The sequence below is a fragment of the Trichogramma pretiosum genome, unplaced genomic scaffold (assembly GCF_000599845.2).
Source record: "Trichogramma pretiosum strain Unisexual culture from Peru unplaced genomic scaffold, Tpre_2.0 scaffold31, whole genome shotgun sequence".
Lineage (NCBI taxonomy): Eukaryota > Metazoa > Arthropoda > Insecta > Hymenoptera > Trichogrammatidae > Trichogramma > Trichogramma pretiosum.
In genome coordinates, this window is record NW_019641631.1 from 85057 (window position 1) to 103534 (window position 18478).

The 18478-nt window shown below is 35.0% G+C and overlaps 1 protein-coding gene across 1 annotated transcript in view; it reads right to left on the reverse strand.

Annotated features, from left to right (window-relative positions):
• LOC111693735 (motor neuron and pancreas homeobox protein 1-like) overlaps nucleotides 1-16930 on the reverse strand; it is a 66126-nt gene extending 49196 nt beyond the window's left edge. The window contains exons 1-2 of the mRNA XM_023459254.1: nucleotides 16519-16930; nucleotides 11082-11245 (exon numbers count right to left, since the gene is read on the reverse strand). Coding sequence (XP_023315022.1) covers nucleotides 11082-11245; nucleotides 16519-16930 — 576 coding nt within the window. The remainder of the gene's footprint in view (nucleotides 1-11081; nucleotides 11246-16518) is intronic.
• Nucleotides 16931-18478: the final 1548 nt, after the last annotated feature.

Below are 18478 nucleotides of genomic sequence, written 5' to 3' on the forward strand. Positions count from 1 at the left end.
GCTAGTGCTGGAGTCATTGCTATTCTTATGATTTTGCACATTATTAAAATCATCATCGACACCACCATCAATGGAGTTGCTCTCCATCGAGCCTACGGATGGTCATTACATATTTTTGGGGCTTGTCTTGGCTCCCTGACACACTTATTAGTACTAGCAGCTCGCAGACAAGGAGAAGCGCAAGAACCAGAAGAACAACAACTTGCTCTAGAGGAAGCTGAACCACTGAATAACACCACAAACCAACAACCAAGTAATGTCGTAACTCAACAGCCGCCCAATGATAGAGATGCAGAGGAGCGTCGGTTAACCAACAACGTCGAAAGATCCAATTATTTCAGAATATAATCGACATCCTGTTCAATTTTCAATATCCAGGAATGTCTCTCCAACATAGGGGGGGATGTGACGTCCAGCACCGCCACTGATACCATATGTTTTTTTTCTTCCCCGCCTACAATCATGATCGATCGATAATCGCTCCCATTACCCACGTTAGAAAAATATCAATCCTAGATCATAGAGTTTCTAAGTTACCGACCCGATTAACGAATTTCATTTTAACAAATGTTTAATTATTCTTATATGATTTCTAAATATTTTAACTCACTATGTTTAATTATTATGTTTAATGAATTCAATTTTTATTATAACTCAATGATGTCAATTAAATAGAAAATAACTCCATAGAAGTATAACTACACGTGGCTGTATTAACGACTCAAAATGATTATTTACAAACACAACATTACATTAAGCTTTAAGCCGAGTGCAAGAATATCAAACAATAACAATTGTTACTATACCACAGATATCAAACTCAAGTAATCTATCAATTAATTAAATAATAATGAAATCAATAGCACTTCACGAACGAACACTGAGTCATCGTAAATATGCACTGTTTGGTATCGTTGCACTCGTCTCAACTCACTGATTTTAAACAATTCACTGTATCACACTTTTGTCAATAATTATGTCTAATATTTTATAATAAAGATTTGGCCCGTGGGACGTGGAAAGATCGAGAATCCGAGGACGGTTGGTTTGTTCAGCCCACTCGTAAATTTTACGACCTTAGGTCAAATCAAATTCAAGCATGTACTTAGCCCACCTAAAACAATAGAGATTCTGAGAGTATAAAAAGCCGATGAACAAACCAACAGACCTCGCATTCTCCCTTGAACCTCCAGTTGTAAAACACAGCACACGGAGCCGTTATAAAACATAACGAGTAAGTTCAAAAATTCATTTTCCTTCCTTCACTTCTCTACTCTGCAAGCCCATGAACAACTCATGGCAAAGAGCTTAAAACAAGCTCGTCTGCTACTCTCTCAAACTCTCCAGCTGTACAACACGGCCCACGGAGGCGTGCAGCGGAGCACACCTGGCAAGCACGTGTGCTTGACAGGTATACAGGTGTTTTCATAACACCGGAGAGCCGTGACTCGTTGCCTGTTGTGTGTGTGCGGCGGCTGCTACAACAGCAGAAGTATACTCAGTCCCGAGACTTCCATTATAAGCCCGCGCCGACACAAAGAGATATACGCCGTACACATATACCTAGCAGACGCACACGAGTCACTTTCTCCAACGGTCATACACCCACGTTACACCGCGGCTACTACAATAACGCGCATACGATCAGTCCCGGGACTTCCAATATAAGCCCGCGCCGACGCGAACTCATATACGCCATACACATATACCTAACAGACATATACACAACGTGTTCCATCTATTATTCCAACCTACTCATAAGCAACAGTTTCGAATATAACAAAAATGAACTCCTAGACTATTTGAGGTAAAACTCAAGGTCTGAACAATTAATTAAATAACTACAATTAGTTATAACACATGATTTAACTTTGCCTATTATCATTCTCTTTTGCGGTTGATATGTGAGCAGTATGAGAATTATATTTTTCTCAAATTTTTCCTTTAAGGCTCGATTGAAATCATTGGTGCAATTCTATTATGATGCTCTGGGTCTTCTAAATTCATAAAATCTATATTTGATCTCCTCTTACGTAACTTCAAGTAAACAGTCGTGTTATTTTCATTTTCGCTATTGTATCGCATTTTACAAACCGGTGAAAACTTGTGTGGCCTTTTGTTTGAAGAATGTACGATTTCGCAGGAATGTCACATATAAAACTGTTTTCTTCAAAATTTTCTGTGCCAATATCTAGTCTATTTTTCAAAAGATCATTTATCTCTGCAATAAATTTTGTTAATTATTGTCCCACTGATTTCAGTTTTCCTGTACCGTAGATTAAGGCTACAACGAAAGGTTTATATACGCTAAGCAATGTTTTATAAAAAACGTTATGTTTTACACAATATTGACCACAAAGTTTTTGAAGATGATTTTTTCATCTTCACACCATCGATATTGAAGTCTAGTTTTAAAACCTTGTTCGCATGCAACTTAATTTTAGCGCATAATTTCAAACCACTTTGAAGACCCAAATATGTAAATTCACCGACTAAATCATCAGGCCTAGAGGGCAAGGTTGTAAATTGGCTCTCTTAAGGGCTTTGCCCAAGTGCTAAACCAGCCGGGTCCGAGTTTTTCATAACCACCCGAGAGTCGGTAACTTGTCGACTTTTGTCGACTAGGCTAAGTAGCTGGTTACTGCTAATTGTCGGCTCTTGGGTTGCCAGCCCAAGAGTTCGCTTTGTCGTTGGCTCAATGAATAGTAACAGAAACTTCTGTGGATCAAGTGATCCACCGCTGGCGGACCCTCGGGTCAATCGGATCGCCAGCCCAGCGGCAGCAAATACGCGAGATGATGCCGAAGCACCAGAGGCAGAAAGGGCAGCAGTAAATTTCACCTGTACTGTCTGCAGCAGAGTTTTTACCACGCAGCGTGGACTTAGTGTACATTTCCGACAACACCCGAATGAAGCCAATGCGCGGATTGAGATATCGAGTAGAGGAAAACATTGGAAAGAAGATGAGATGCAATTACTTGCGAAGGAGGAGGCGCGGGCGGCGATTGATGGAGTTCACTTCATCAATAAGCACCTCTGCCGACGCTTTAATGTTGATCTTGTGAGGGTCCAAGGCCTTCGAAGGAAAGACACCTATAAGCAGATGGTACGTGACTACAAAGCCGTGCTGCAGGCCTCAAGTGACGCAAATGACAATACCTTAGCGTCCTCCTCATCTTCTAGCGTAGAGGTCATCGTTACGCCACGGAACATCGATTCCAATAATAATGAAGTGGACGGCAGTTCGTCCGGCTGCGATTCTTTCAGGCAACGCTCGATCTTCGAAGCGATTGGTGCCTTGATTCGCAGATCGGCGAACATTACCACGCACAAGGCTGATGTAATTAGGGGCATCGCCGAAGCCGTCCTAAGGGAAGACCAAATTTCATCTGTCGATGTCTGTGTATGGCTCGACCAGGTCTTCCCTTCCTCTACTACGCCTTATCCTCGTCGTCGGTGTTATAGCCGGCGACAGAGGAAGAAGATCTCGAAGCGAAGGGCTTCTGACGGGTGGAGAAAGAGGCGAAGAGAGTACGCAAAGATGCAGGAGCTGTTTGGCAGCAAAATGTCAGCAGCCGCGAAATTAGTCCTGGATGGCCCTATTAGGTCGGTGTTCCCTTCGATGGAGGAGATGGTTTCTTTTTGGGAGCCAATTCTCACTACTCCTTCGAAGGAGCTTGACGGTGTCACAGCCGTCGAGAATAGGGACCTCCAGTGGATAGCGGACCCTGTATCGATGCGTGAACTCCTAGCCTGCGAGGTGCCTTTGTCATCTGCACCCGGTCCTGACAGCATTACGTCGCGTCAGTGGCGTTCTGTTCCGATCTCTCTTAGAGCATTGTTCCTGAACGTTATCCTCGCGCTTGGCGGTTTCCCATCAGACCGCCTCTTGAGCCGGACGATATTTATACCTAAGAAAGACGGCAGCTCGCTACCATCAGAGTTCCGTCCCATTAGTGTCTCCTCTGTTGTCGTTCGTCATTTACACAAGGTCTTTGCTTCGCGTCTTATGCGGGCAAATCTTGTGGACGAGCGGCAGAGAGGCATGCATGATGGCTGCGCGGAGAATATCACTGTGCTTAGCACAATTCTCCGCGACGCAAAGTCATCGTTGAAGGAACTGCACGTCGTTTCGCTCGACGTTGCAAAAGCCTTCGACAGCGTCAGTCATCATGCGATAACATCGACACTCAAAAGGTTAGGCTTNGAAGAGAAGGCATAGGGTAGCCTTGGCATCATCTCGCGCACATCTTTTGGAGAACGTGGTCTCCCACCATCTAAGACGGCACCACGAAATAAAGCCGCGTCCGAGCACTTCCATCGCTCGGGCAGATAGAGTTTTAGTGGGTATTCCCTCACCGACGCAAATCGGTTGAGGGCGAGTCCCACACACGGGGAGGTTCGGGGTTGACTTCAACTCCAACCTCCTTACGGTGCGTAACGCATTTCTCTATCTATAAAAAAAAAAAAAAAAAAAAAAAAAAAAAAATGGGCTCGATTATATAATTTGAATTATAGGTACCGAAGAATGATTTCGAACTCTTGAGCAAATTCGGTATTAGTCTTATTCTTAAAATTTTTAGAAGAGAGTCTAGATGTACTTTTGGGATTTTACTCTCCACCGCCTACCTTCTTCTGAATGATTATCACTTTTGTTTCTTCTTAGTCTTCGAATAATAAATCATTTGGATCATTGTCGTCATCACTATCAATATCATCATTATCATCGTAGTCGTCAACACCATTATCGTAGTCGATATCTCCATCATTGTAGTTGGCATCATCGTTATCACTGGGACTCAATCCATTTTGTCTATCCAAAATATTATTATTACTTAATGATTCATTAAAATCGTTTTGCTCACCATTTAAATCGTCAAACTCTGAACTATCGCTGTTATTTTGGATCATGAGGCAATTATTCTTTTGTAGAATTTAATAGTTGTAATTAGGCTTGTGCTTTATCAAACTCAAACTTCAATTTTTTCATTAGAATCTCTCTATATTGTGACGATGTCACTGAGCGGTAAATCGCGAAAATGACGCAAGCTGTAATGTGTGAATGTGCGAGTGAAATGCGCGACCGAGAGGATAATAAAGTAGGAAAATCGAAGTATCACTAGAGCGCGCGTTCGAGGTTCAGGGCAAAAGGAAGAGCCAAGTTAACCTCGGAAGCGTCTCTCGGACCACGTGCACTGGAGAGTAGATCGAGCCGTGCGAATCGAGCGCTTCGCGCTCGATGCGTCGTCGATCTGCGCGACAGTGCACACGGGGATTCGCAATTAGACCGCGAGAGACGACGGACGCGGGTCCGAGTGATGAGTGGTCGTGAAGAAGCTGTGTGGCAGCAGTTAAGTTGGTCGTGAATAAGCTGTGTGGCAGCGGTCATAGTTGGTCGTGGAGAAGCTGTGTAGCAGCAGATGTCGAGTTTGGCCTTGGACGTTGTTCTGTGATAAGCTGTGTGGCAGTGGTGGAGTTGGCCGTGAAGAAGCTGTGTGGCAGCGGTTGAGTTTTCTGTGAAGCTGTGCGTGCAGCGGAAGTTCGTGTGTCGTGTCCGTGGGAAGGCTGTGTTCAAGCCTGGAGTTCGGTGCGACGAGAGAAGAGTTGTGAGGTGACGAGGCGATCGTGAGGCTCGGAAGGCAGCGAGCCACGCGATTTGCTGTACAGCGACCTTCTGGTTAATCGTCCGAGGCATCTCCACGGCGAGGCAAGCGCCCTTGGACCGGGCAGCCCACGAGAACGGAGCAGCTGGGGGACAGCGGGAGACGACATCGAGAATAAAGGCCGAGGCAACGGAGCGTCGAAGAAGGTTGTAAATTGGATTAGACTTGGTCGGTCGCGCGGATGTGTGAGAGTGTTGTAGGATTGCGTAGTGTGAATGTAGAAGAGAAAATAAGAAGTTCGCCGTAGAATCGTTGTAGTACGAGTAGTGGAAATCGGAGTAATTGTAGCGAGTACCTTGGATTCAAGACGTGGTTCGAGTCCACGTGTCGCGTTTCAGGCCGGCGCGTGGCCATTTTTGCGAAGCGGTACTTCCGCCTTGGACGCTCCTGTGAGGGCAAGCGAGATAGCGCGTTTCGTCTTGGTCGTGTGTGACCAAACCGCGCGTCTGCTAGCGCGAGCAGAGCGAAGTCGTCGACCGTATTTCGGGGAAACGAGCCGATTGCGCGTAGTGCAATTACGCGGCACTCGACTGGGACTCGTGTCGGACTGACGTTGTAATCCGCGCGTTTTCCCCTTGGACTCGCGTATAATCAGTTCCGTCCGAGGCATGAGAGGATGATAATGATAAGAAATGAGATGACATTGCGAAATGAAGCGCGATTGCAGTGATGATTGTATGAATGATAGTTGAAAGTCGGAGTTAAATAAAGAACGATTATTTGTGTGCAAAAGTACATTTTTCGTAGTCTTTTCGCGACCCTCTCTCACTTATTTTCAGCTTGGACTGCCGACGCTCGCGGCGCACTTGGTGGCGGCTCGACCCCTTCTGAGGTAAGACTCAACGATAGGCTAACCGGAGCCTCAGTAAGAAATAATTAGACGGCAGGCCGAGCATGGGCTAGTGCCCAAAACCTCGCACGTCACAATATCTATGTTTTTTCACACATTTTGCAGAACGTTCCATGTTTATTTTTAAAGTGAATTTTCTCTAGACATTTTCTTCCTCTGTCTTGGTCTTGACAGTGTGAGAGTTTACTCGCTCGTATATGCTGTGAAACGTTACATAGACGATACAAGTAGTACTTTAGTCCAGTCAAATTAAAAGTTTTCTGGTAAAAATTAGGGACAGGACCAGAACAAATGGGATATGTTGGTCTTGATGAGTACAATTAGTACCCTTAGCAATCGAAAAAAGTTCAAATAAAAATTAAAGCGATTAATTAGACCTTAAATTTGAGCCCAATGACGATCGATTAAGTTAATTATGTATTTACCGAGAAAAATGCCAAAAACCCTCTAAAATGGTAATTTTTTCAATTGCATTTATTATAAACAATTTCGGTTTAATCGGAATTTACAGTACATCAAAATATAGGGCTTTTCACGACAAAAACAAGAATTTTTAAAAGTTAAGATCGAGCGTATAGTTTTCGAGAAACAGTCATTTGTTTATAAAAAATCTCCCTCGAACTGAGGCTACATCTCGATTGTTAATAACAATAGCGAGTCTGCTCGAAGTGCAAATGAAAGTTTAAGACTTGTACTTATATGTAGCAAAAAGTTTTAGACGGAAAACCAAAAATCATATGTTAAACAATGCGATGAAAATTCGATACTTTTTAAGTTATAAACAAATAGATGCAGAGGATCAATTACAATAGTTAGCCGAATAATTTGTTTTTCAATAGCTGACATTCAAACGCAGATTTTAAAAAAAATAGAAACTTGCCTAAGTGCTTTACTAACGGAAATAGGTTTTTTTTTTAACTCATTGTTTCGTTGTTATTAACAATTAATGAATCAAACCAACGTGGTTACATTCTTAAATACTCATATTTCACAGTGACATTATGATAATTTTGATTTCTCGAAATCTTAACAATAATAAAACCGTACAAAGTCAAAGCCGCCATTTCTACGTTGTCAAGTCTCGTATGCTGGCGTCCCGACGTTTAAGTCCGAGAGTTCAAATGTAATAAAAAAAAAAAAAAAAAATTGACGTATCTCGGGCATTTTTCAACCAAATGAGACGATTTTTTTTAATTTGGGGTGCTGTCAAAAATTATTACGAGTGGCATCGTTTATTTTTACTTTTATCGTACCTTTTTCTGATTATAAGTGTACAATATATAAGTGTCACACAATTCGTAAAAATTTGAATTGTATGGCTGCTAAATAATTCATATTATCACAAAATTCGAAGTTGAATGACGGTCCCCTGGACTTCAAATTATGCGACTTTCACTGTATGTATGGGCAAAACTTCGGAGGCGTTTGCATTGTTGTTTTGCCTTCTTTGATAACAATTTTCCGCGTAGAATTTTTTGTACAATTTCGTCATATTTATTTTTATCAATTATCTTATAATGACCGCCCTTAAAAAACACGTCTCTCCAAAATTGTACTGAATGTACCAACTAAAAAATTTTGTACATTCTTATAGTTAGCATAATGATGTTTAATAAACTAATATAAGTTTTCATAGTATTGCGTAAATTAAATTATTTCATATTATTTTTTCATTTCTTAAGAATGCCTAAAATGAGTTGGGTAAAACGGATTTTCCATAGGCATTTCGAGGTTTGACTAAAAAATTTAGGAAGTTTATATAATTAAGACGGCAAATTACACATATAGTAAATTTTTTTTCTAAAATAACATTCTCTGTTATTAAAAACAATAACTTGACAAATGTCTAATAAAGAATTTTCGGCAAATATCAAAAACTTATTCTTGATGATTTTTTTAGAGCGCCTATAAAAAATCTTTTTTTGCTTTTTTGTTATCATGTAAAATAATAACGAGTCAAGCCATTAAAAATCTCCTTGTTAAGTTACGAGCCACGGGTATAAAAATGTAGAAAATGTCAACTTTTATATTTAAGCACCAAAATATCTTGCCTATTGTGAAAAAACTAAGCGAGAAAAACTGAAAGGAAATCCACAATTTTGAATATTTTAAGCTGAAAAATTGTAATAATTAACTTTAAACAATCGAATAGAAAAATAACTTTCAAACCAATAAAACTTTCGGTGTTTTAAATTCAATTATTGGAAGAAAATTTTTTTTCGGCTTATCGAGTTTTATAACCACTTAATTAACAATAATTTTATTAAAATAAAAGTTATGTGATTCTTTTATTGAATTTCATATGAACCCCTGATTACATAATTTCTGTTACTGTCTTAAAATGCTAAATGGTTTTTCGTAAAAAATATCCAAAACTTATATTATTTTAATGTAGATCAAAATGTATAAGCAAAATTGTTTTGATGTAATTAGATTTAATTTCATGGAATATTTATTACGTAAAAGACAAATTATACGCAGAGATTAAATTAACATGATAAAAGTATTTTCACCCCAACTTAATCTCGCAATGTATACATTGTCATCGCGTTGATAAGAGTTAATGCTAATACTTTCTCCCAATATAGTTAGTACCCTAAGTTTGAACCATCTGGCGTAATATTTGATCTCCGCGTGATGTATAGTTTTAGTGTGACATAAGGATAGACTACTGCGTACAAATTCCTTTATCAAGCGTAAAAAGTTATTTCGTATCCATTGTAAATATAATTATATAAATTATATCGTTTATATTATTTCACTTTTACTCAAATTATCATCGAAAAGATTATATTTATCTTATTTTATAAATTTTAAAAAGGAGTTATTATTTGATTTATTCAAAAACAGAGTTTGAAAAAAAATCGAAGCTTAAAATCATAATTCATTATTAAAAACTTATGATGTTAACCCGTTAACGCCGAGACGGACAGAATTTTTTTCTCTATTTTAGTCTGCAATTAAATCATCTTATCGGAGCGAGAAAAATTTTTGAGTACTTATTTTCTATGTAAAATTTAATGTACTTTTTGAATATGGGTTTATAATTAACCTCTGATAAATATTAAAAAAGTTATAAACAATTTACTACGAAAAAACACGATTTTGAATCTTGAAAAAAAACTTTGATTCAAATTTTTTTTATGAAAGAGACTTGAACTGTGGCCAATAATACCTAAAATTGTGGAATAATGACCTACAGTTTAAAGGGGACCTACAGTTAAAAGGGATTTGAATATTCAAAATGGTAGACTCCAAAAAATACACTTTTCCTAAGAAATTTACCAAAATAAGTTCCAAAAATGTACTTTTTCGTTCGAAAACGATCAACATTAGAAAAAAAATTTATTGAATATTCAAATCCCACCTGCAGTACTCTAAACTGTAGGTCATTATTCCACAATTTTAGGTATTATTGGCCACAGTTCAAGTCTCTTTCATAAAAAAAATTTGAATCAAAGTTTTTTTTCAAGATTCAAAATCGTGTTTTTTCGCAGTTAATTGTTTATAACTTTTTTAATATTTATCAGAGGTTAATTATAAACCCATATTCAAAAAGTACATTAAATTTTACATAGAAAATAAGTACTCAAAAATTTTTCTCGCTCCGATAAGATGATTTAATTGCAGACTACAATAGAGAAAAAAATTCTGTCCGTCTCGGCGTTAACGGGTTAATAAAAATTTGAGTTAATATTAAAAAATTTTATAATCTATAAGAAATTCGCACTTTTTCTATAATTATAGATTTAATCAATTTTATTTGAATATAGGCTAAACGCAAACTGATTTTGCTTATTTAATGAGTGATATTAAAATGACACTCATAGTTTCAAGATAATCCATAAAAAGTTAGATTAAACTACGAAATTGGTTTACTGAAAGCAAATGAAATCGACACGTCTGCGATAAAAATAAATCTGAAGTTGGTTTTATAGTCTTATTTCGTGTAATTATTTTTTTTTGTGTTGTTTTTTCAAATTATGATGTATGCATTAAAATAATTTTATCTGGAGTTTTTTGTAAAGAATAAAATTCAATACATTTTTCATTTTAGTCAGTAAAATTATATAATTTTACCATTTTTCTCTCCTGTTGCTAAGTTTTTTTATTTTCATTTTCTTTAATTTCAAAAAATAACAAGGTACGATAAATATGTACAATTATGTAACAATTATTATCGTTGCAGCGCAATATATGTCGATAAGTTTTTGCTTCATTATGAGGGACGAAAATATTTGAACAGCAGTAAAAATGTATGTAATTTTTATATCAGATTCAAACCATGGATAAAGAGTGGATGAAATAATACTAAAGATTTTCCTCTTTATTGATGTACGCGTCAATAAATTATATTAAATGTTGGTGTATATTTTTCTTATAATGTTCTTTGATACAAAAAACGATAAAATGATGTTACTATAAAAGTTTGCAAACGAAGTTTTTGACAATTTAAATTGACATCTTAGTATGGTAATAAAATCAAATGAGAAAAAAAGTTCACATTCTCATTTAAACTTTCATTAGAATGATAATTAAGTTAACAATTTTTCATGCATAATCCATACCTGGGTTTCAGTTAACATTAGTGACGTTGCGACTTCAAATCTTTTTGGTCGACTCAGATATTTATTGAGTCTGAATTGTTTTTCTAATTCTAATAGCTGCTGCGACGTAAAAGCAGTTCTTGGCCGTCGACTTTTACCTAATAATGTATGAGGAGCCAAACAACCTATTTGAATAGAAATAAGTTAATTTTTAAAAGCAATAAAAGGCATGTTTTCAAATGTGCTTTTGATAAGAGAATAAAATATTATTAACACTCCACAGTAAAAACTCAAGTTTTCTAACCTAAAAGCTTGTTGAAGCTCTTGTTTCACGTCTGGAGGGTTAAAAAATATGATTTGTGTGCAAAAAGAAGATGACTTACTACACCTGATAAAATCGACTATTGGGTAAGTCATCCACTTCGCACACTGGCCGCATTAGTTTTTTATTTAATATACAATTCAAACAATTTTTTAGGGTTTATCATTTCTTCAATACTTCCTTAATAGTTTTTATCGAATAGTAATTAAATCATTAGAGAAACATACGATTAGTGATAAAAGTAATCTATGAATTAACTCAAAAGAAATCATATGCAAATTAAGAAAGAGTAATGTAACAAAGTGAAAATTTACACTGAAACGCTCAAAATGTTAAAAAGGACTCAAAAAAGTGTTACTTGAGCATTTACACTTTTCAAAAGTGTTTCAAGCGCACTTTTTGAAAAAAGTCACAACAGAAAAGTGTATAAAGCGTAAGTTACACTTTTTGTAAATGTACGATTGAATTTTAAATGATAAAGTGTAAAAAGCTCTCGTTACACTTTTTGGTACGACAAATTTCAAAAAATGTAGCTTGCATTTCTTATATTTTTTGCCGCTGTGACAATTTTCCAAGAAGGTAAATCTATGCTTGAAATACTTTTGAAAAGTGTAAATGCGCAAATAACACTTTTTTGAAGCCTTTTTAACACTTTGGGATTTTCAGTGCATGTAGCGGATTTTTATGACAGATTACATTAGAACCGACCCTTTGACATTGCATGCGTAAATATATATGTATAGCATGTGTGCATTTACAGAATGAATTCTACGTACTTTTGTTAACTCAACATACACGATTGATTCACTCGAGAGAAATTGAGCGTAAAATTAAATGATAAATCCATCGTAAAAGAAAAATATTTAATTTTCTCAGTTGGAAACCAAGTAAGCTTGTTATAGGAAGCGATGGTTTCTTTATTTTGAATATTATTGTTTGCACTTACGTGGATCAAATATATTGATAGTGATATACATGAATGAGTTACGAATATATAGATTATCATTAGAGGTGCACGGGTACCCGAAAAATCGTCGTCGACTTTTAAAAAGAGACGGCTGAAAATAGTGAGGCCGGGTAAAATGGCCTCTGATTGGCTGACATTGACGATGACGCCCGACGCGAACCGACTCGATACCCTAGGCTACCAACTGTCAACAAACAGTTAGTACTTAAGAAATCTCAAAACAAGAATGAAAAAACTGGCACGTGCGAAGCGCGTTTGAAACTTAATATTTCGAAATTTTCAACTAACCTCAAAACTAAAAAGCGAACAAAAATAAAAAAAGTAGAAAAAGTATCATTGACAACAATTTTGTGGCGTTTGAATTTATTTGCGACTATGTCACGACAGGTTTTGTCTGTCGGTTTTGTTAGTAAGTTCAGTTCATTACTGTACACAGACGAGTTACGAGGTAAATAAATTCCTTAATTAAAATTATGTGTCACTTGTTATTTATTTCTTATAACAACAATTTTTCTATTTCCCTCTGGCTTGATTTTCCGGAGTCAATGGAAACAAGGTTTAAGTAGCATCTTTGCCCAATACATTTTTGTAACCTTTGATTATTTAACCGCATATTTTGGCATCACTTCTAGGTAAAGTCTTCAATTGGGATACGATTTTTTTTAAAATTGCTATAGATTGAGTTGTCCGGGGCTCAGTCTTCGGCGATGCTCGGCGGTATAAGGAAAAAAGGCGGGAACGGTCGAAAAGTACTTTTTCTATGTTTGCTTTCAGCTATGCACGCCGAGAAGCTCTGAATTTATTCTTCTTTTAACTTACATGAACTGACCCAAAATACGTTATAAAATACCCCCATTTTACTAATATTTATTTACATTATACGCGTTACAATTTTGTCGGGCTATGCTGGTGTTATTATTTCGCTCGTCTAATAACGACGTGTACCGGAGCCTACTCTCGTACATACATCAAACACACATTTTTATACACGAAGTCAAAGCCAAAGCAAATAAGCTTGCTTCAAAATTGGTTGAATGTAATTGAAAACAACCTCAATTATTGAATTATCTAAAAAAACTCGGGTTAGTTCGAAAAACTTCGGCGGGTAAAAAAATTGGGTAGTTCGATTTTTCGGGTATCCACTCACCTCTCTAATAATCATGATAGCATAATTGATTCATGAATTAATAGAAATGAATATAAGTATCATCACAATTTATGTTTTTCTCTATTTAATACGGACGTATTCGATACGGAATGAAAATGTAATTTTTTTAGTTCCAAAATCGTGGTTGGCGGAAGTATTATGTTATTTTTTATTTTTTCATAAAAATGTTGCCTTATTTTTGTCTAGGTAATAAAAATAGTGTATATCGAATCATAAGCTCAAGTTTCTGAAATTAATTAAACTCGGAAGTACATACTTCGTGTAAGGTATATGCCCCTATTTTCGATTATGTCCCTATATTCGATCAATAATTAATATTAACAACTTAATTCTACGTAAGAAATTTTTTTAAAATAATTGGCTGAATGAATCGAACATCTTCAACAGAAATACATTATTCAAAATCAGATATCAAGTCTCAATCCTATATAAAACATTGATTTAAATTTGATCGAAATTAGGGCCTCACTGATCGAAAATAGGGGTGTATACCTTAATACTATGTAATATAACATTTTTTTCTTGTATTACAATTTAGGAACATAACTGTATAAATATTATTATCTGCAGTAAGTGATTTTAGTACCTCGCATACCAATAGGAATAGTAGAAAAATGATGACGATGAAGAAATACTATTTTAGTGTACAGATTCTAAGCAAATATGATTGAAAATTTTTACTGTCATAAATTATTTTCTAGCATAAATAAAAAAATTAGCAAGATTGAAACTTTTTAGCAGGGACCGAGATAAATACTATTTCATACTCGGGTGAAGAATAAAACACCTCGGTGTCATAACACATGCTTCATAACACAAATTGAGCACGAAATAATTGCGGTCTTTGATAAAAATAAATTTTTTTGGAATTTTAGAAAAATGGAGTTTTGCTTGAAGAACCTAAAATAATTCAGTGATCTAATATTGATGTTTAGGAAGTTGAAATTCGGTCAAGTGTCCCCCAGATTTTGTGCAAAAATATGGGATAATTGAAAATAAAACACAAAGTCATCTGTGTGAATTAATTATTGTTTCTCGTGGAATGCAGAGCCTGTGTCAATTGGTCTATGGCCCCAACTATTAGTCTTCTTCTCAACTGTGTTACTAAACTAAAAGTGTAGCATGACCATTGTAACTGATCAACTCCAACTTATTTAGCATGAATTTACACCACATTTTGGGAGCTGAAACCGCAATCGTCTCAGCAAGTACATCCGTCTGCCGTATCATTAGCTGCTTCGAGCATCGAAAATTATTCATCGCTGCCATCGTTCCAGAAGTCTCTGCAGCATCTTGTTTGCTATAGCAAGCAAGCCTAGTTGTAAAAGTAACTTTTGCTTTTGTATTCTTATGTTGAAAGTGAACACAATAAAGTGTGAATCATACATGCATCATTGACCTCCTAAAATCTTATATTTATTGACTTAGATTTTTTTTTAAAAAGTAATAATTATGATGACATGATAATGCTCATTCATTCAGCTTATACATAAAACTGTCACACAATCGTTTTTACATTTTCAAAGTTAAAAATCTCAACTTGCAATGAGTTTTGCCTTAATTAGTTGATATTCTGCCTGAACTAATTGTCTATAGAGAATTTGAGTCGTTCAATTTACATTTTATTAAAGAACGGCAAAATTGTGATTGTGATTAATATTATACTCAATGGAATTTCTCAATTTTTTTCTTGCATCAAATTGGGAAATTGATCTGGATATCTTTCATACTATGACATTCTAACAAACTATTGTTTGATTATCAACACCTTATGAATGCTTATACCCGATGGTCATCTCATAGGCTTGAGTTAAAAATTGCATACTTTGAGATGAAATATATCGAGATTTTGTAGCATAATATCGTGAACGAGTGTACGATTTAAATCAAAGTGCCATTTCATGGAAAAAATTATGAACTGTAAGTTACTATTTTCCAAGTTTTCTACATAACACGTATCTTATTGCCAATCATGGATATACACTATATTAGGAAGCGGGCTTTGGAATTATTTTGCATCAACCATTTTGAATCATTTTCAAACAGTTTTTGAAAAACCTTATCTGAATATGTACTTGTTATTGTCTGATACAGATGTAAAATTATTGTAGCTGAGTCAGGGAAAGATCTTACAGGGGCCTCACCAAAAATTGTATAACATATAATTTAAGTCTTTCGTCACAGAGTGATTTAACACTTGAGCTTATAGGTACACAATCTTCAATTAATTTTAATAAAAATATCTTTTTAACTGAAATCAGATTTTTGATGCTTCAAAGATTTGTATCTGTAGATACTCTTCAAACAACAAAACAACTTTTATCTCGTTCTGATTGTAAAATTATAGTAAAAATATAATTTTTCACAATTAGGACTTTTCAATAAATCTCACGTATGTGACAGAATACAAAGGAGATACCGATCAACACTTGTCAGTCATCGCTTCCGAGCCTTTTTCTTTAAAATTTAGGTGTCGAGAAAGACGATACTTTTTCCAAAAATGAGCAATAAAAATCGTACAAAAACGACACAGTTTAAACAATCTTTTTTTTCGTGATAATTTTCTATCTTGCTAGACTCCTATTTAAAAACCGGTTCTTTTATCAATTTCTACCTTGGTTTATGGTGAATTTATTCATCCGAAAGTATACAATTCAGCCATCTTTTTTAAAATAGTATTTCATGGTCGTTTCCGAAAAAATGAGTAAATAAATACCAAATACTTAAGAAAATAATTTCATTCTTAAACAAATATTTTTGTAAGTTCACACAAAATTTTACTTGTATAACTAAGTCGGATTCTTTTCTTTTAGATTTTTAACAAATAATAAAAAAAGATTCGAATTCCTTCCTACATTGGAGGGCTGAAATTTTGACTTTCAGAATTTCACCACGTGAGAAATTTTTTTAATGTTTATTTTACAAAAAAAAGTTCCAAAAAAATTGGGGTTAAGATTTTATCTATTTTAAGATGATTTGAAGATTATATGTTATGCATTACCTTGAAAATTTGTTGATATACTAGGATATAAAATTCCAGATCTAGCTAACCATTCAAGCTGAAGAGCTCCAACAGGAACACGATTTGGAAAACATTGCAAGTTATTCATCGATTGCCTTTCTTGAATTATCTGTAATGAATTTTCTTCGCTTTGATCGTAAGTAGAACTAGATATTGGAATATTTTTTGAGCAGATAATAAAACTTGACTTCTGCATGAAAGTATGGGCTGATTTTATTGGATGATTGACGAATATTTCTCTTTCTTTTACATTCAAGGATACGTTACTATTTTTATTGATCACTGAATTAGATGAAGTTGACGATGAAAATTCACTAAGATTTCCCGATGAAATACTTATATTTTCTATTCTATTGTTTAAACTTTTTGATTCACTGTAATTACCAGCCATTGAGATAGAATTCATAGTATGAATATCGCAATTTTCTCCTTCATACAAAGAACCCTTTTCCCGAATAATTTTTTGGCAGTCCCCAAACTTTGGAAACATAGGTTCAAGATTTCCTTCATTCGATATATTTTGTTGATGTCGAAAATTTAACTCACTTTTTAATTCATCCACAACATAATCCGAAGAAGAGGCCGTAGCTTTATTATCTTTTGTTATATTTATGGTAAAATTTACTTTTTTGTTCAATATTTCATGATTGTCACGAGGACAATTTGTTTTTAAATTGTGATTTAAAAGCGCGTCAATACAAAATGATTTTTTTTCCATGTTAATGTGAGGTTGAATTTTTTCATTTAAATCTTGATACGAAGATCCTTTTGAAGTTAAGTTAGGATTTTTTATCGGAATTCTATTTTCAGTTATATCATGCTCTAAATTTTGCGATTGATAATTTAAAAATTCATCTTGAGGTATGATAGTAGAAAATATATTTTCTTTGGATACCGAACACACTTCCATTTTTTAGTAGATGTTATGTCGAAACTGTTGTGAAAGCAGAATGGTATAATAACACCTGATTGTAACTTAAGTTTTAACCTTCACTTCACATGGCACGAAACGGTATATGAGATGAGTAAAAAGCTGGGCTATGCGCATAAGGTAAATATTAGCTCCGCCCACGCTACAGCACGTGCACCTTTGTTCATTGAAGATACCTCCCATTTAGAATACTACATTCTCAATGGTTCTTTCCTTCATTCAAATACGATACGTATGGCTCCGCCCATGAGTCTATTTATTTGGTAAACGTGAGGGTTTATTATAACGATCGAACATTTCTATTTAAAATTTTCAAATTAATTAAAAAACAATGAAGAATTTCATTGAAACTGAAAATTGGCATTGTCATATCGATTTATAGCTTTTGCAGAAAAATCTCTGGTACATACATAGATTTATTTTTTTCCGATAAATAAACAAATTGAAAATAATTAAATATTGAAAATATGGCCATCATGTACAATATTTACGTAACTATAGTAATTTTATAATTCCATTTTCTTAAATTCTGCATGAAAGAATACCATATTATATTATATAAGATCATAAAATATAGCTTTTCGAAATTAAATTAACCCAATAAGTCCTAAAAGGACGTTTTTTCAACATTTTATTCGGCCAATGTATTTTTGGTGAAAATGGGAACGAAAAAATATTCAAGTAACTAATTCTAATGTAAAATTTAATGCCCTTTTAAAATCTCATCTCAAATTTTCGAAACAATGATCAGGTCAAGAGTTAAGCTTGATTTTATCCAAAAAAACGTGATTTTGAAATAAATTTTTTTCTATTTTTCGATTTTCCAAATGGAAACCATTTGAAATCTCAGGGATTTCGTGCAAATATCACGTCCTCGATACCTACACAAAAGTTAGCGGGGCTTAGATTGAAGAAAATAAAGTTAAAATATACACTTTTTTCTCAAGCCCTTCGTTTTTGAGAGAACTTCTAGAAGTTTTCATTCATTTTTTCGTGTTTCGATCGCCA